At 35.9% G+C, this 19,261-nt stretch overlaps 1 protein-coding gene across 2 annotated transcripts in view; it reads left to right on the forward strand.

Annotated features, from left to right (window-relative positions):
- The window catches only part of si (sucrase-isomaltase (alpha-glucosidase)), a 66,844-nt gene extending 50,533 nt beyond the window's left edge, over nucleotides 1-16,311 (forward strand). For both annotated transcript variants that reach the window (XM_048168075.1, XM_048168076.1), the window contains 9 exons: nucleotides 51-167; nucleotides 8,720-8,868; nucleotides 9,520-9,604; nucleotides 10,407-10,463; nucleotides 10,660-10,784; nucleotides 12,706-12,794; nucleotides 13,609-13,658; nucleotides 14,284-14,442; nucleotides 16,016-16,311. In XM_048168075.1, coding sequence (XP_048024032.1) covers nucleotides 51-167; nucleotides 8,720-8,868; nucleotides 9,520-9,604; nucleotides 10,407-10,463; nucleotides 10,660-10,784; nucleotides 12,706-12,794; nucleotides 13,609-13,658; nucleotides 14,284-14,442; nucleotides 16,016-16,093 — 909 coding nt within the window. In that variant the 3' untranslated portion in view covers nucleotides 16,094-16,311. The remainder of the gene's footprint in view (nucleotides 1-50; nucleotides 168-8,719; nucleotides 8,869-9,519; nucleotides 9,605-10,406; nucleotides 10,464-10,659; nucleotides 10,785-12,705; nucleotides 12,795-13,608; nucleotides 13,659-14,283; nucleotides 14,443-16,015) is intronic.
- The last annotated feature ends 2,950 nt before the right edge of the window (nucleotides 16,312-19,261 follow it).

Raw genomic sequence — 19,261 nt, forward strand, 5'->3', positions numbered from 1 at the left:
TCTCTATGTCTCCTTTCCCTTCTCGTTCTCCCTTTCTGCTTGTGTTTCAGACGGGTGCTGATATCTGTGGCTTCTTTAACCCTGCCGAATACGAGATGTGCTTGCGTTGGATGCAGCTTGGAGCTTTCTACCCATTCTCCAGAAACCACAACACCATAAACATGCCAGTAAGAACACATACAGCACCTTTTTTTGGACAGATTTATTTTTTTTAATTGGTGTGAACCAAAACGCATATCATATTTTAGGCTTAGATATGAGTTTAGTCAGTCAAATTGTGACAGACCTCTTTTTCCTTTTAAAAACTTTAAAAACTTTAAATCATGTTGTAATAATGTTTGCATCTGAAAAAGGGAATTTTGCAAAAAAAAAAAAAAAAAAAAAACTCCTTGCTTGTTTGTAGTGCTGTACAATTTGGCAAAAATAAATGTGATTATGTATAAATATGACTATAAAATAATAATAATAATAATAATAATCATAATGATGATGATGAATAGAATACAATTTATTATTATTATAAAACAAAAAAAGAAATAGTACTATTGTAATATTTCACTATAAAGTATTTGAGTATTTGAAGGTGCCCTAGATTCAAAAATTGAATTTACTTCATCATAGTTAAATAACAAGAGTTCAGTACATGGAAATGACATACAGTGAGTCTCAAACACCATTGTTTCCTCCTTCTTATATAAATCTCATTTGTTTAAACGACCTCCGAGGAACAGGCGAATCTCAACATAACACCGACTGTTAAGTAACAGTCAGGATCATTAATATGTACGCCCCCAATATTTGCATATGCCAGCTCATGTTCAAGGCATTACACAAGGGCAGCCAGTATTAATGTCTGGATCAGCACAGCTGAATCAACAGACTAGGTAAGCAAGCAAGGACAATAGCGATAAATGGCAGATGGAGCAATAATAACTGACATGATCATTGATGATATGATATTTTTAGTGATATTTGTAAATTGTCTTTCTAAATGTTTCGTTAGCATATTGCTAATGTACTGTTAAATGTGGTTAAAGTTACCATCGTTTATTACTGTATTCACGGAGACAAGACTGTCGTTATTTTCATTTTTTAAACATTTGCAGTCTGTATAATGCATAAACACATCTTCATTCTTTATAAATCTCTCCAATAGTGTGTAATGTTAGCTTTAGCCACGGAGCATAGCCTCAAATGTAAACATCCAAATAAATAAAAAAAAAACTAAAAAAACTATGGGGTATTTTGAGCTGAAACTTCACAGACACATTCAGGGGACACTTAAGACTTATATTACATCTTTTGAAAACATGTTCTTCGGCACTTTTAAGATAAATAATAATAATAATTTTATTTTACAGTACACCTTTTGCAATACTAACTACAACACTAAAATTTATTGCTGTCTTTATTTCTTAATTTTCAAATTAAATAATCTATATACTTATTTAATTAAATTGCACCCTTTACTATTTGAGAATTGTACTTAACCATTAACAATCACAAAAAGCAAAATAATCTTGCACATCTAGAAATTTGATCTGACAGAAAATTATTAGACATGTGGCAGTGGACATGTGAGGCCATTGTTCAGCAGACAGTGTGAAATGGACCCTTAATTGAGACTTACATGGTGTTAAGCCTGATAATCACTGACACTGAGTGACAGGCATCAAAATACAGGGTGAAACAAGATATTGTTACTGTACAGACAGCCATGACAACTTCTTACATGAACGCTTGTCTGTGTGGCGCCCTGAGGGAGTATGAAAATGATCTGTAAATCCCTGAGACAGACAGCAGTCCATCACGATGCCCCAAAAACTCACGGCGGCACTTGAAAAGGGCCCCCCACACCGGTTGCTGACTAATATTTGGGATCCGTAGACAGGTGGGCTGTCAGGTATTCACTCTGGCACTTGTTTAAAATGTGACCTTTGCAAGTGCTGGGACCTGTCACAAAAATCCAATAAGCCCAAGGAGTGAGTGGGATCGATATGGCGTGGGGAAAATTCTTCAGTGAGTGGACGTGGCAGCTTTGTTGCTAACAGATTCATTTGGGGGTATAATTAAATGCTCAAAGTTATCCAGAACCCTTCTGGGCTTCAATCATTTAAAAATGAATTGCTAATGGGTGATTAAACAAAGGACGAACAAACAAAAATAGAGTTTGGAGCGGAAGTGTAGTCTAAAAATCCTAAAGGATTGTGCACAGAATGCCCTAAAGGATCCTGTAGCTCAGGTGGTGAAGCATGGGACACAAATGGTCTGTCAAAATGAATAAATGTAAATGTAATCCGATGCGATTCTACTAGATAAATATAAAATCCTTGTTGATCTTATTTTTATTCTTTTTTGGTTTTTAGAGTTCTAGAGTTGTTGAAAGTTGTTTTATTTTTCTTTATTTTTACCCGAATCCTACTTATATTGTATTGGAATAATGTCTTGCTACTGAACGGTTCTGTAGCGAAATCTGTAGGGAAACTCTGGGCTTTGTAAAATCCGGAAGGATTTTCTTTACATTTCTTTTGCTATCATACAACATCTTTTTATCCGTGTTGGTAATTATAATAGACCTTTTGGGAACAGGATATTGGGAACTAAAAGATCAAGTTTTTGTTTTGTGTTATTTTGGAATCATATATGAATTCAGATTAGAATCCTTCAGGATTTGTTTCAAATTATAATAGAATGGAGAGTTGGAGACATAGCGTTTGCTATCTACTCCCTATATTTTTGTTATCTCTGTCTTGAATTGACAATCTTTTGAAATATAAGAGGTCATTGTACTATAAAAATATCCTTTAAGTTTCAGAACTCAAAACTTCCTCATTAGTCAAAAAACAGCTTTTATTGAAACCAAGCTACCAAAATGACTTGTTTTGGATTTTGTCTCAGTATGATGTCATAGTGCGATGAAAGACCAACGCCTACTTCTACATCATCATTAAGAAAGCCTAAATTAACTTTTATTTTTAAAGAAAGGGGGGGGGGGTGCACTCATGCTAAACAAGGCCAAAGTTTCAAAACACGAGTTGGACGTATGACGGAGTATTTCTGTGCCAAATCCACTACTTCCGGTTTCAGTACAGGATTCGGAGTGTTCTTTTTTTTTTTTTTTTTTCTCGAGTGTGTTCTGTATGACGTCAAAAGAGAGAGAAATTCCTTGATTAGGCACTTCTTCCTGATAAGTGTGCACACACATCACCCAGAGCAAGAGCAAGAGCACGCCCATCAATGCGTTTCGTTAGGGATACGGAAGCCGAGAGATTTTTCAACAATGGCTGTGCGCCAATTCAGGAGCTGCCCACTTCGAAGGCTGCATACAACATCGAGGCAGTCTCATTTAAGAAAAATAACCATTAGATTTCAACGTAAGAAAGAAATTTCAGTATTTTACACCTCACAATGAATATCAGTCAATTTTACTATGGTTACTTTTCTTAAATATGACATCCTTGATGAAGTATTCAGCCTTCAAATGTGACCTCCGGAGGACACAGCCTCTGAAATGAGATGCAGCTCCTGTAAACAAAGGAGTATGTTTTTAGTTGTGAGGGAAAGATTACTTTTTTCAGCTTCCCCTTTAACTGCCCCACCAAGAAGAAAGCATTTGAAAATTTTTTTGTTTGCATTTTTTATCTCATTATGTCACTAGTTATCACACTCACTGTATTTTTTTTATCTATCTTTTATAAATATGACAAAACTAAAGACTTTTCAGAGATATGAAGGATGCTTTGTTACTCTATATGTACTCAAGATTAACATGAGATTGGCAGAAACTGTGTGTAGTCCCCCCCCCCCCCCCCCCAAACAAGACACAGTTTGACGCAGGCTTCTCAGAGAGACTGAAAATAAAAGATGATGCTTTGTCGACTATATTAAATTCATGCCATGACCCCTTTAAAAAAAATGGCGAAAAGGAAAAGGCATAAGAAAAAAAAAAAAGAAAAAAACATTTGTGAAATATTAGATGTAGTCCTTTGGGATTTTAGCTGGGGTATGAAAAAGAAAAACACAAAAGTAAAAATGCTAACAAAAACGCTTTTAAAATAGCATGATATGTATTAATTCTAGTGTTAGACACGCACTGACAGTGACCAGGGAATTTAGAGGGCTTTATTAAGACAAAAGTGCACAATAGTGCTTGCAAGACAGCATGTCTGCATATTTTTTTTTTCTGCTTTTATTCTGCCGAGTCATTCACTTGTACCGGTGTGGATGTGCCCTCTGCGTGTCTCAATGACAGTTCCAATAAGAGACTGTCCTCAGCTCGCCTCTACCCGGATGTATTTATCCCTGCATGTCCCCTTGGTGCTGTAATTACCCCTCCAAGATGTCATTAGCTTTAATGTGGCTACAGAGGCAAATGGAAGGTCACCCAGAGACAGGATGGAGGGCGTCAAGGTGGCCTGAATTACAAAGTGATAGAGAGAAAGACATGTCAGATATTGAATAAGAGACAGAGACACACTTAATGAAATCAAAAAAGGGAGTTTTTGTCGCTTTTAGTCTGTGTCTAAGATCATCTATATGGTAGCGTACTCTTGAAAGTTGTATAAATTCACTTATTTTTTTTCTTTTGCAGGAAACTGACTAATATTAATGACCACATTTTTTGTCAGATAATGAAAATGGTTCATGGCTTTGATGTAAACTAAAGCCTACTAGCTATTTAAAAAAGGGACAAGCTCCAGCTCCAACTTCCTGTTTTAATAGGAAGTGTTTGCCCAAGTGAGTAAAATAGGCTAATCCTAAAAAGCACCATGGGAGCAAACATAACACAATTTGCACAGAAAGGAAAACAAAAGAGGAGGGGGTTAACAGATGAACAGACTCCGAAAGAAGTTTGAAAAGACCACCTTATTTACTCCTAATGTCTGGCAAAGTCAGTTGCCAGTGCAAATGTTTCCTCTGATGCCAGCTGCCAGAGAGAGAGAGAGAGAGAGAGAGAGAGAGAGAGACCAGCTTCTGCAGCGAGGGTCATAATTCTTAGGCTCCTGCCAAGGCTTCCAAGTTCGGCTGTCTCTCCATCACGCTAAGTCACATGCTAATGGAGTCAGAGAGCAGTACATTTGGAATAATTTGGCTTTTTGTCTGCGAGAAGCAGTTAGCTCTAACAGGAGGAAGGTCTAGTTCATTCAAACACTTTAACACTGAGATATTAGCTTTACCCATTACATTAGGAGAAGGAGTTTCTGCTCTGTGCGGAAGAGAGGAGAAAATACTACAGGTTCTACAGGTCAAAAGGGCAAGAACAATATAAGCCTACAGTACTCAGTGTGTTTACTAAGCCTAGCATTACTATTATTATTATTTCTCAATAGTTAAGGTTCGGTCTTTTGAACAAATTAAATTTAGCACAAGTTGTCCCACACAGTTACAATAGTACTCTTGTAAATTTGATTAATAATTTGGATTATTTTTAATTTTCTGTTATTATATATATATATATATATATATATATATATATATATATATATATATATATATATATATATGTATGTATGTATGTATGTGTATGTAATATATATATATTTTTTTGTTTTTGTTTTTTTTTTACTTTTTTTTATGGTTTTAGTTTTAGTATACTAAGCATTGTCCTAAAAATTTCACATTTGTGCTTTCTGCTCAAAAACGTAAATTTTGTGCTTATTCCTTGCAAAATGATGTAATTTTTTATGGTCAAAAGGAATAAAAAAGACTGTATATGTTATATATTTAACATAAGTTTACTAATGTATGTATTGAACCTTAAACAACAACTTTTAATGGATCGTGTTCATATGCAAAATGATTTTCTTAAAGTATTTTTGTGTCTAAAACCCAGTATTAAACTCATTTAAATATCCTTAAAACAAGACAAATTTATCTAAGAAGTAAAACTGCATCAGATATCAAGGTTCGTTTTCAGTTAATTCATCTTTAATATAAAGTTATTTTGTCTTGAGGCAATGGTATATATATATATATATTTTTTTTTTTTCACTTCTTTTAATCATGAGCAGGTGGAAGACAAGTCTGTCAATAAACATTAGAAAATTTAAGATACATTTTCTGAAAACAAGCCTTAATATCTCACACAGTTTTGTTTATCATCTAAATGTGTCTTGTTTAAAGGATGTTTACAGGACATGAACAGTAGTTTTTTTTTAACATACAACTTTCCCCGCCACTTTTTTCCTAATTTCCAGCCGTTATTCTAGCTTTATCCATTCTTTATTTATCATCACTAAGTAAGTTTCATTTGAAAAACAATTTGAACAAAAACTGAGAAAATCATGTTTTTGTCAAAGACTATGTTTGGATTGGATTCAGAACAATGATCAAAACATAAACCTCACAGATTGCTTCTATTAACACCCCCAAAGCTTGAACAGTCCTATACCTATTCTTGGGTTTGACAATTAATTTGCTAACATTAGGCAGTTTTTTATTTATATCATGTTTAATCTTTGATGATTGCATTATCTTACATGTGCATAAGCACATGTTTCTATTGCTTGCTTCTGCTTAATTTTCACTTGTTTTTGGATCTGGAGATTCTGTACTATTAAGAAGATGCATAATAGTGTTCCCTACTATATAGCAGTGAAAACATGGATTGCCTGTGTTGTGCAAAATTTTGACTCCCTGCCAAATTATTACCTCCTTCATTGAAGCTGCTACCTGATTGCCTAATCCTAACCCCATCCCCATCCCCTAATCCTAACCTAAACCTACTTATACTAGGGGCCTACAACACCTGCAAATATTTCAAGTGATAAATGACAGAAAATTCCGTCAGTGGCGAGGAAAGAACTAAGTGTTAGCGTGCACGCATTAGTGGTCAGACCTGTGAACGTGTGGTACTTGAGAAATAATTATCAGATATGGTTCACCTTTATATCTATGAGCACATTAACTCACACCCACCGCTCTTAACACCACTCATTGTGAGCACTAGACCCACGTACAGGCTGCCAAAGGGGGCAAACTGATTCTCTGTCTGGCAGACAATTAACATTCTGCCTGTATATGGAGTCAGATGCTCACACATACACGGGCACAGATGCTCAGTGTGGTGTACGGTTACGTCTGGATTCAGCAGGACACAGCTGTACACATTTGAATCATACAAAAATAGTTCTGGGCTAAAGTATTTATTCCCATGGTATCATAATGGATAATCCTGAAATGTGGTGTTGTTCCAGATTGATCTGGGTACAATGGGTTGAAGTTCCAAATTGCAGTTTCAAAGCAGCTTCAAGGGGCGAAACGATCATTTTCTAAAAATAAATAAAATATATATATACTTTTTAACCACAAATGCTCGTCTTGCACTAACTCTGAGATGTGCCACGCATTACGTAATCACGTTGGCAAAAGTACCAATCCAGTATCTACAAAGCAAACATGCAAAGACTAAACCAAACACCCTTTACAAAAAAAGGCAAAACAACGATGTCGGATGATTTTGAAGTTGGAGGAGAAAATGAGATAGAGTTGTTCGCTCTACTGCAGTACTTCCACCTAAGTCACGCGTGACCTTTCCAATGTGATTACGTAATGTGTGGCGCATCGCATATAATTAATTCGTTTTACTAGACAGGACCTTTATTTCTTGTCTGGGATCACGTAGAGCCCTTTGAAGCTGCATTGAAACTGCAATTTGGACCTTCAACCCGTCGTTCCCCGATGGAGTCCACTATATAGAGAAAAATCCTGGAATGTTTTCCTCAAAAACCTTAAAGGTGCTCTAAGTGATCCTGGGTGGAGTAACTTCCTGTTGACGTTCGAAGTGTTGTCAAACAAAACAGAGGCTAGCTAGACCCTCCCTCCTCCTCCTCCTCCTCCTCCCCTCTATGTTTCCTGAAACAGTCATGAACGCGCATTTAAAATCATTCTTGTCGGTTATTGGCTGGAGCATGTTTATTATGTTTCATGGTCCAGGCTGCACCAGTTTGTTTTTATTGCCGTTTTCGGAGCTTGTGGCAACTACAGAGACCGCGTTTTTTTACGGTGTGTTCAGGGGACAGGCAGCTAGCGGATAGTGAGGAGATGTTTGCTGTATGTGACAAAAAATGTTTTGGCCTAAAAATGCGTGACATTACTTAGAGCACCTTTAATTTCTTTTCTACTGAAGAAAAAAAGACAGAAACATCTTGGATGACATAGGAGTGATTAAATTATCAGGAAACTTTCATTCTGAAGCGAACTAATCCTTTAATACAATTACTGAACTAGCTTAAGGCAAAACTAATGAGAAAAACATTCATAAAAATGTCACCAATAAACAACAAAACTACTTTAGCATGTACATTGCAAGGAACTTAAAAATAAAGGTTCCAAAGAAAGGGTTTTTGCAGAGATGCCACTGAAGACACATTTTTTGGTTCCCTAAAAAAACCTTTCAATCAATTTTTTCTTAGTTTGAAGAACATTTTAATAATACTTAAGAACCTTTTTTTATTTCACTATAAAGAATCTTCTGTGAAATGGAAAGGTTCCATGGATGTGAAAGATTCTTCATTTAATTAGAGATGCCAGTGAAGAACTTTGATTAAAGAATAGGATACTAGAAACCACTTGTAACCACCCAGAACAATCACTTAGTAATGCTCTAGCAACCTGTCAAACACTGTAGTAACAAGGTTTGCAGGAGAACCCATTAACATTTTCTTCAGAAGTAGTGTTGGGTATTTATAATCTCATGAGTTTTTGTGATCTTTCACAGAGGCAGGATCCTGTGGCCTGGGGACCGGAGTTTGCTGGTATGTCTCGTGATGTGCTGAATATTCGCTATACCCTCCTGCCATATTTGAACACACTGATGTATGAAGCTCACGTTTACGGAAACACTGTGGTCAGACCCATGCTGCACGAGTGAGTCTCTACCAGTACTTCTGTTTCTGAATAGTTCACCCAAAAATTAAAATAATTTTGTCATCATTTGCTCACCTTCATATTATTACTAAACCATGATGTTAACCAGAAAGAATGTCCATGCTATTCTTTTTTTCCATACAATAAAAGTAAAGGTAACAATGCCTATGAGGAAATGATGACAATGATGAAAAAAAAAACATTTTTGTGTGAACTATCCCTTTAAGACCTTCATTTATGTTCTGCTCCTCTGTTTCCCTCCAAATATATCTTCATTACACCATATTTTCTTTCTGACACTATTTTCAGTCCATCCTCTCGTTTCAATTACATTTCCCCCACCAAAGCATCATAGGAATGACTAATCAGAACTCGGGCCAAATTCTCTGCCTGTGTATTGGTCTAATGTTCCTGTATTTATTTTTTTAGCCTGCTTTGATATTGTTGCTCTTCACTTTCCTGTTGTCCTGTGTAACCTTCCTCTTCCACTCTGTTTTTAGCAGCCTGATCTATTGGACTGAATGTTCTGTGTGCCTATTATAATGTTTTTATTTCAACCTCCCTCTCTTTTCCTCACTTTTTTATCCACCATTTTCTATCATGATCTGCACGTACAGTGCTAACTGGTCTCTGCTGTGTTCTGTAATGTAGGTTTGTCACTGATGAAACCACATGGAGCATCGACAGGCAGTTCCTCTGGGGTCCTGCCCTTCTGATCACACCTGCTTTGAACCAGGTATAATCACAAAAACACCTTGGCTACACTTTTAAAAAAAAAAAAATGCTATACAGCACTAAAAGTGGTTCTTGGCTTGTAATCATAGGGGAACCACTTTTGGTGCTATGAAGCACCATATCTTTAAAGGTGCTCTACAGCACCTTTGTCAAATGGTGCTATGTAGAACCCATAAGAGGTGCCATATCCCATTTTATTTATTCAACAAAAATGGGGCTAAACAGCACCAACAGTGGTTCTTTGGCTTGTAAAAAACCTTTAAAGGGGCTTAACAGGTTCTTTGTATGGCAGTGGTGCTATATAGCACATTAACCACCCCAAAGAACCGCTGAAGAACCGTACAGGGGCTTAACAGGTTCTGTATGTGTTAGCGGTGCTATATAGCATCTCAGTCATCCCAAAGAACCAGTGAAGAACTGCTGAAGAACCACTGAAGCACCAAGGTTTGGTGCTATACAGCACTTAAAGTGGATCCCCTATGATTATGAGCCAAAGAACCACTTTTAATACTATATAGCACCATTTTTTTAATGCAATCCTAAGTATCTTGTCATTTGTTTTGAGGTTTGTTCACTAAACCTTATAAATAACGCCCCTGAACTGACCCACATATTTAAAAAAAAAAGTTATTTTTAATTTATTATATTTATTTCTATTTTGTAATGAAATATATATGTAGTGTTTTTTAAATAAATTAGGAATTATAAGCCTTTTAATATGTCAATCAGTAAAGAGAAATTGACAGTTCTTTTTTGTATGTTGTTATTTATTATTTTTTTCTCATTGATTTTGTTTTGTGAAGGGCGTTACTGTTGTCAGGGGCTACGTGCCAAATGCCCGCTGGTACGATTACCACACGGTAAGCATTTTATCAGCATGCAAGTAGCTAAGCGTTTTATTAGCAAACATGCAAATCTTTATTGGCAAGATTTTATTAGCATGTCAATTAAACAACCAGTCATAATGCAGCTGGCTTCCAAACAATTTCAACCTGCGGTACTTTGTCCTCTATATATTGGGGTCTCTTATCTGCTTGTATGTGATTTATCATCCAGGGTAAAGTTGTTGGAGTACGAGGACAGTTTGTGGATATGGATGCACCATTAGAGAAAATTAACCTGCACGTGAGAGGAGGCTACATCCTGCCCTGGCAGAAACCAGAGAATAACACACACTACAGGTGAAGAAGCTACCCTGCATCTTTATTAAATGACTTGTTTAATGTATAATTGTGACATTTTTCTATAGCTGCATAGTATTTTTTTCCACTCTCAAAAGTGTCTCTTACAAAACAACCAGTTAATTTTCTTTCATATTTCTATTTTCCACCCTCTCTCTGTGTCTTTAAGGCCACGTTCACACTGTAATTTTTTGGGATTGACAACCGTATTTACTTACAGGTGTGAATCTCGAAATGTCCCGTTCACACAGCAACTTACAGTAACATCTGAAACACTGCCTGTATGAACGTGCAACGAGAGTCAAGCACGTATTCTCTTACTAGTAACCATAACGACAGTGATCAACGTAATATTAAAGATGGCGACGTCCATAAAACTGAAAAGTCTTATCACTTTTGACATGACAAGAGACCAATTGAACCGCAAGTGTATCCATTCAAACTTAATTATCCAACAGCAGCATGTAAACACGCGATAGCCGGAGTCTTTAACCGCTGCACTCACGTGTCACGTCCTTTGCGACGTCTCGCGCATGACACGGCATTTGAATTTTTTAGAAAAGAAACACAAAACTGACGGGGACCACTCTGGTGGAGAACAGTGACTGGATCTAACACCTTGAGATGACGCACAGCTCATATCTCTGTCGCTGTAAGTTACTGAAAGCGAAACCACACACAAAACACCGGCTCTCTCGCACTGTATGACGTGACAGACAACTAGTTGTCCAGTACGGTTCACACAGCGCGAAAATTCCGAGAATGCGGTTGTGAGTCCTGAAAATATATATAGAATATATAGAATTTATATAGAATTTTAAGAATGCGGTTGTCATACCCGTAAATAACCGTACTGTGTGTGAACATAACCTCGAAATTCGCATGTGAAACTTTCGCACGTTAAAAAAATAAATTCGACCTCACCTTATGTCAATCTTTCATCCGGCAAAAAATATTCGGATCAGGTTCGATTTTCTGCGTTTTTCGCATCTGTGGCACGCATTTTGAGAGACGTTTTGACAATTCAGAGCCACCGTACGCGAACGCAAAAATCCAGAATGCCATCTGACAAGTTGATTCACCGTCGTCTACAGCACAAAACAGCAGCACTGAATGACAAACAACGTGTGGAATACAAAGAGACAGAATATAAATACAGATTGTGCCAGTAGTAAAGCATCAAACAGAGCCACTGACATCCTGAAGTAATCTTTGAAACGCTCGGATAATCCCGCAGCTCCTTGATGAGGTGAACTCTCCTTTCTCTCTATGCAATCTCGGGATTGAATGGACCCAATATTTCCTCTTTCTTTTTCTCTTTTTAAGAAGAGAGGAGACAACTAATCGTGCTCACTGCTTGAAGACTTCATTTTTTTATTGTTTTGCGATTGTTTTTTTTTTGTTTTGTTTTTTTTTTCGCAACGCATTCATTAATACCAAAGACTATAGAATAACACAAGACATGTCACTCGTATTGTTTTGAATGGGAGAAAGTGTAACGCACAATATGGCAGAATAAGTCCCGCCTTCTAAATAAGAGCCAATCGCCGACTGGTAAAGTCACGCGTCACTGCAGCGGCCGTTAGAAGCACCGGTTTCGCGCGCCTCCGAAATGAGGCACAAAAGACGCGCATTTAGGTCTGCGCATGCGCATTAGCTTGATCCAGCATAAAAATACAGGTTTTTTTGTCATGATTCGAGCGTTTGGAAAAAAATTATGAGACAGTTGTTGTCAGATTTCATTGGTGATTTCAAATATGAAATTTAATCGAAAGCTTGCCAAACTGCTTTGAAACTGCATGATGACCAAGATTCTGAACATTGAATAAGTATTATTATGTAAATGTAGGTGTTCATATGTTTATGGTTGTGATGTTGCAATACAAATGTAGTTTTCATTATTTTGTGCTTTTTCTTGTAGTCGTCGGAATCCTCTGGGTCTGCTCGTTGCACTTGATGATGCAGGTTCAGCACATGGATCCCTATTCTGGGATGATGGAGAGGGAATCGGTGGGTTATGTTTGTGTGTACAGGAATGGGAATTGTGAGGAATTGAATGGTTTTGATTTAACTTGATAATTCCAGTTCCATTAATGATTTCTTCAACCCAGACTCATATGACAAATGTGCCTCTGGCAACATTTCTGCTAAATGATATTATGTTGCTTCTTGCACCGTTGCGCAGCACTTTCAAAGTGAAATGTCCAGTGAGTGCCTCTAAAAGCACATTCAGTTCAGTGGTTGTTGTACATATCGCAGAATTGGTGCTAAAAGATTACTTTTCCATCGCCTTTGAAAATAACGTACCATCTATACTTAAACCTAACAGATAAGAGTTAACAAAAGAAAACGTGAGATAAAACCAAAAAAAAATTTTCTTTGCATCGCAAGTGCAATAAGGTGTGATAACGTGCAAGTTTACTACATCAGAAAAGCCATACATTACGTGATGTGAATATCAAATCATGCACAAAACATTTTAAGGTCATCATAACATAATATTGAAAATAAGTCTTTATTAAACAATAATCTGTAATCATAATTTGTGTGAAAAGGAATGCAAGTTGTTGGTCTTTTACTTCCACTAGTATTCATTTCAACATATATTTTGTAGATTAACTTATGTTGGATTTATTACTTTTTCCTCATAGTAAATACTATTACTGATAACATATTTTAATTTAAGATCAGTATTTGAAGCAATAAAATAAAACTGTTTTCTTAATATGTATATTTATATATCAGTTTGTGAATTAAAAAATGTTTTTAAAAATGGTCCTTTCCTGTTCCTATGTAATTTTTTCCCCCTTCTTTCTCCTTGCAGATACTGTTCAGAACAAGAGTTTCCTCTTGACAAGTTTCGACGTTTCTTCGGTACGTTCATATGTTTTGAAGAAAGCTATGTCTGCAGTTCTTTCAGATTTATTTGAATTGTTGGCATGCACAGTTGCCATTTAATCCTATAGGGAATCCAAGATTGTCCATCTCACTTGAAGCCAAACATCTGTGGCCTCTCTCTATTTTGAAACTAAATCCACATCCAAAACTATTTCATGCTGTAGCAGCTCAAGGCCACTTGGCCCAGGTCAGAGCTCTCTGGACTTCATGTGGGTTTGATGTCATATGTGGTGAGATTATTTGAGCGGTGGGGAAAAAACACGGCCCTACGGAGTTGAGAACTGTTTGTAAACGAGGTCAAACTCAGCTAGTTTGAGTTGTCTCGGCACAGGTGTTACATTAATACTGAAACAACACAGTTTTCTGTTGTTTTACATTCTGTTCTAGTCAGATCTAAATGGGTGAATCTCAAGAAACGGGTCATATGTTTGTAGTATTATTTTCATGATAATTAAGTACATTTCCCCCCACAAATATTCATTAATATAACGTATCCGTATGTTTTACTGTTAGTTATTGTCACTTGCAATAGCATTTTTGCTCATACTGTAAATATGCATCTGTGTGTATCTTGTGTAACAGTTGTGCTGCGTGTTTATAGGGTGTTCTTACTAGCACGGTTACCACAGATGGTCTGGCCGAGGCTGACAGGTTGACCCTGGGTGAAGTGAAGGTGTGGGGTATAACAGGGCCCATCACTGATGTTACCATGACGGTGGATGGGATGCCTAAGCCCTTGGATTTCACATATAATGCTGAGGTGAGATGCTTCATGCAAACATACTTTAGTCGTTGAAACTGTAAGAACCGCTGATACTATTATGAGGACGACAATCTATTTAATTTTTTATTCTGTTTTAGTTATTTGAAAATAAGAAATTGAATATATCATAATCAGTGTTGCCGCGGGTTGTTTTTCAAGTCTGTGGGTTAAAGCGACCCCAAATAACATGATATTTAGCCCCTGGAATGTGACTTTTATCCAAGGAGCCCCGCCAAAACCGAGGATTTTACCCCCCAGTGAAACACGGTTAGGCTAATTTTGAGCTAGTTTTGAGTAGCAACTGGGCGGGTTTTGTTGTGAAAACCTGGTAACCCTGATCACAATGTTTAAAAATATAAAATATAATTTAAATATAAAATTGAAATTTAATAAATTATTTAATACATGTAATTTTTATATGGAATGTTTAAAATAAAATTAAAAAATTATAAAGTGATTATGGAATACACATTTAAATCTCACGAAAATGTCCTCGTCATGTTTCACCCCAAAATCAATACAAAGAAATATGAAAATATATTTTATTTTATGGAACTATTTGTTTGCTGCCTTTCATTGATCCTGGTCATATTTTACCCCAAAATCAATACAAAGAAATACAATATGATATTTTATTTAAAATTATTTGCAAGTTTTTTTTAAAGATATTTTAATTTTAATGTTTTTAAGTGATATAATTTCCATGACAATTAAGCAATTAAGTCTCAAGATGCACACTAGTTATGTTTTTTCTTTTTTTCTCTAGGGTACGTTTATAAAAGCTACTTAAATGTCCTAATTTAACTAAGGCCTAATCCTGGCTTAGTCTAAGCCCTGTCTGTGAAACCAGGCATATATAAATATATATTTTTATTACAGTAATGATAATCACTATAATAGTTAAGAATAAGAATAATTTCAAAGCTAAACATCTGAATGCATTCACCTAATTGATTCCTCCTTGTATTTTGTAAGCAGTGAGCTTGATGAAATACAGAGAGGAGTTTACATTCTCCTGGGCTGCTTAAAAAGAGATGCCTTTAAAAAGTTGTGTGCACATCGGCCGCATTGTTTCTATTAATAAGAATGCAGGCATGAGCTCCAGAGACTGAGATTTATACCAGCCATGAGAAGAATCGAAGGGGGGGAGAAAATGACAAAGAAACTGTGTGCATGTGAATCTGAATAACTAGTGTTCCAGCCCACACCAAATCATTTATCTTTCTTAGTATTTCCCGACTGCATAATAAGTCTGAAAGAGGCGAGGCAGCTCCATCTGTCTCCATGCATGCGTTTGCCCTCAGCGGCGTATGTCAGATCAGAGGTGGCATTTTCCAACGATTCGCTCGAACACCATTTATTTTTCTTCATCATGCCATTATGAGGTCACTGACGAAATCAGCCTGTAATCACACAAGAGTTTAAGCTCCTAAAGAGGATTTGTGTAGTAACTGTTGACCATGAGTGTGTGGTTTAGTATTCATTCCATCTGAAAAGTTGCATCACAATCTCCTTTGTGCTATTTTTATTTTTTTTCCTGTTCAAATAATTCTATCTTCCTCTCCTTCAGGTTCAGGAGTTGCTGTTTGACGTAACATCACAATCTCACACCATTGAAAAGTCTTTCACAATCACCTGGAGGACTTAGCTTAGACATGGACACAAGTCTATGGAGTGCCAAGCATCATTATTTCTGTTTATTTATGAACATTCAGTCAGCTAGTAATTTATTTAGCATTTCCACTAAGAGCGTTTTGTGGTAAATATTTAAAATCTGAAATAATTTCCTCTAATATAAATGTTTTGTTCCCAAAGATACATTGATGTTGTTTTGATTCAGATCTCATATTAAAAACTATTAGCATTTGTGTGTTTTTTTTTGTTTTGTTTTGGTTTTTTTTAGGCCGAACTTGGAAGACTGAATGTCTAATGCCGGCATTTGAGGAAGTGGGAATATAATGATAACCCTTAATTATCAGCAATCACTGCTTTTTAACGAGAAAACCTCTCAGCGACGGCTACCTGCCGGGCCCGCTTCATGCACGACTACATTTTGATGTAATGATACAATATTCAATTATTCATTCTACAGTAAACATAATGATATCAATTAAGCAATGGAGACTGTAAATTGATTTCTGCTCTAATTGGCAATCATCGCGAGCTGGAAACATGGACGCCGCGGGGAAGGAGGCGTTCACGGTGTGCCTTCGATATTTAGACACTAGCCAAAAACAATGATAATTGAGAACCTTTTTTTTTTTTTTTTTCATCCGAGTGTGAAACAAGATGGAGCCGTTCTGACTGAGACTTTAATTATTTGGGTTTTCTATTACGCGAAAGGTGTTTATCCCGTATTTAATTAGCAAAGAAAAGGGATCCTGCATTCTGGTTTTTTATAGCAACATTTCTCCTTTAGTTATTCATGAGGAAATGTACAATTATTCATGAAGTTTATACAAAATTTCAAAACATAAGCTTTGAGTCGTAGCCATAACCATCTGAAGTTCATTGCTGTCCTTTAAGCGACATATGAAAGAATCATACAGCTGTAACATGAAGAAAGACTTTAAAACTGCAATAAAGTGATTTAAACCTCAGGAAGGTTGTGACTGATTTGACTTGCTGATTTCATGGTAATATTTGCTTTAATCTCCAAACAAACTTTCTTTTGTTTCTTTCCTGCATACAAGCAAACCAGACATCAATCAAAGTCAGGTGCATTAAAACAATCAATCTGATTCAAATAAATCAAACACAGACAGAGAATGATGTCTTGATTTAACCAAGCCTCCAAACAAAGACTTTTTTGTTAAAGTACTCATGTAAAAAAATAAATAAATAAAGGGGTTTGGGGGGAACAACAAAAAGACAACATGAAAGATGAAACATACACTCAAGTGACTTCAAAGCATCAACATGTGATTCTGAGTGTTTGCTATATATGCGTGCTTGAGTATATTAGAAGAAAAAAAAACACATGGATTGGGGACAAAAACGCAAAGAAAACATTGAAATAACAGGCCAGCTGAACCAGAATGCTCACACTTTGTTTTCACACAGGTTCCTATTTACTGTTGGGCAGTTGGTGTGATGTCACATAGAGTATTAAGAAATATAACAGATATATATCTGATATTTCATGATGAAGAATCATGTGTGATCAATGATCTCAATTTCATTGGCTAACATGAATTACCAATAAGCAAGATATTTTTACACCTTTTATGAATCTTTGATAATAGTCAAAGAATTAAAAAACTTAAGCGTAATACGCGACGTATTAGGTAGGATGTTGCGTAGTACATCATGGCGTAGTGTAATAAGTCATGGCGACACGTAAGTTACGCTTTACACTGTGTCCTAACCAGACGCGATGCGATAAGATTCCAGCGATGAGACCACTGGACCTTTATTTTGACATATTTTACTGTCAGGAGTATACTATATAAGCATTGTAAGGACAAATAAAAAAAAATAGAAAAAAAAAATGTAATCAAATCAGCTTATAAAACTAACAATTTAGTTTAAAATGTAATCAAATAATTTAATTATTTAATTAAATTAATAATATTAATAAGTAGGCTACATTTTTACAGTGTAATTTCTGTCATTTCAATGAAGACCTTTGAGTTTGTGTTTTAATAAATGGTGTTGTTGTTATTATTATTATTATTATTATTATTATTATTATCTCTATTAATTAAAGTATACTCGATTGTACAATAGTATATTTCTGTTAAGTCATACCAAACTTTTATTTTGACAGGGTCGTGAAGACCTTTGACTTCCTGTGTATATGATACGACAAATGTCGATAGTTTTATCAAATTAAACTGTGAAATGTTCATAAAGTGACTCTAAGAGCAGCTCTGCAGATGAAGTTCATGTATAGTGAGTGCGACAGCAGACACTGAAATCAATTCAGTAGCAGTCTTTTTTAGCTTTAATATTCACAGACACTAGTCGTATCGATATCTGATTCATTGTACAACCCTACTTTTGATTTATTCATCCAAATATTGTCAAATGTGACGTCCTGCTTTATACAGTAGGCTATGTTCAATTTTTGACTGGATTCCGTGATTTCATCCATGTTTTCTGCATCGTGGAAATCATATGGCTCTACATGGTACAGTATTTGCAGTATTAAAGAGAGTTAGTTTTGTGAGTTATTTATTGTTGTGTTATAAAGTTGTTTCCATTAGTGTAAGAAGGGTATGCAGTTAATAGAATTCTGCTCTCTATACACTCTACATATCATGGCCATTGAATAGATAGAGCAGCTGTTTCAGCTACGCACCAGTATGGCAGTTTTTGAAAAATACATATTCGTCTCGAAATTGAAACCGGTATACCGCCCAGCACTAGCGTTGAGTCAGTTACGCTTTTTTCATAAGCTGAATAGGGAAGGTATTGGACGTATAGCGTACAAAAGCTTTTTGAATTGCAAGAGTTTTACATTTTCTTCATAAATATAATACAGAAGGCGGTCTGGCAGAAGCTTGATATTTTACTTCATAACTTGTTAAATATGGATATATTTTTTTCACACAAATTAACCCCCCAGAGCCGTGTGGAGTACGTTTATGATGGATTGATGATGGATGCACTTTCTTCAGCTCATACTTGTGAACCCTGTTCACTGCCATTATAAAGCTCGGATGCGTCAGGATATTTATTAATTATATTTCTCCGATTGTGTCATATACACCTAGAATGGCTTGAGGGTGAGTAAAGCTTGGGCTAATTTTTATTTGAAAGTGAACTAATTCTTTAAGTATAAAGTATATATTAAAGTTAAATATAAATATTG

The sequence above is a fragment of the Megalobrama amblycephala genome, linkage group LG19 (genome assembly GCF_018812025.1).
Source record: "Megalobrama amblycephala isolate DHTTF-2021 linkage group LG19, ASM1881202v1, whole genome shotgun sequence".
NCBI lineage: Eukaryota > Metazoa > Chordata > Actinopteri > Cypriniformes > Xenocyprididae > Megalobrama > Megalobrama amblycephala.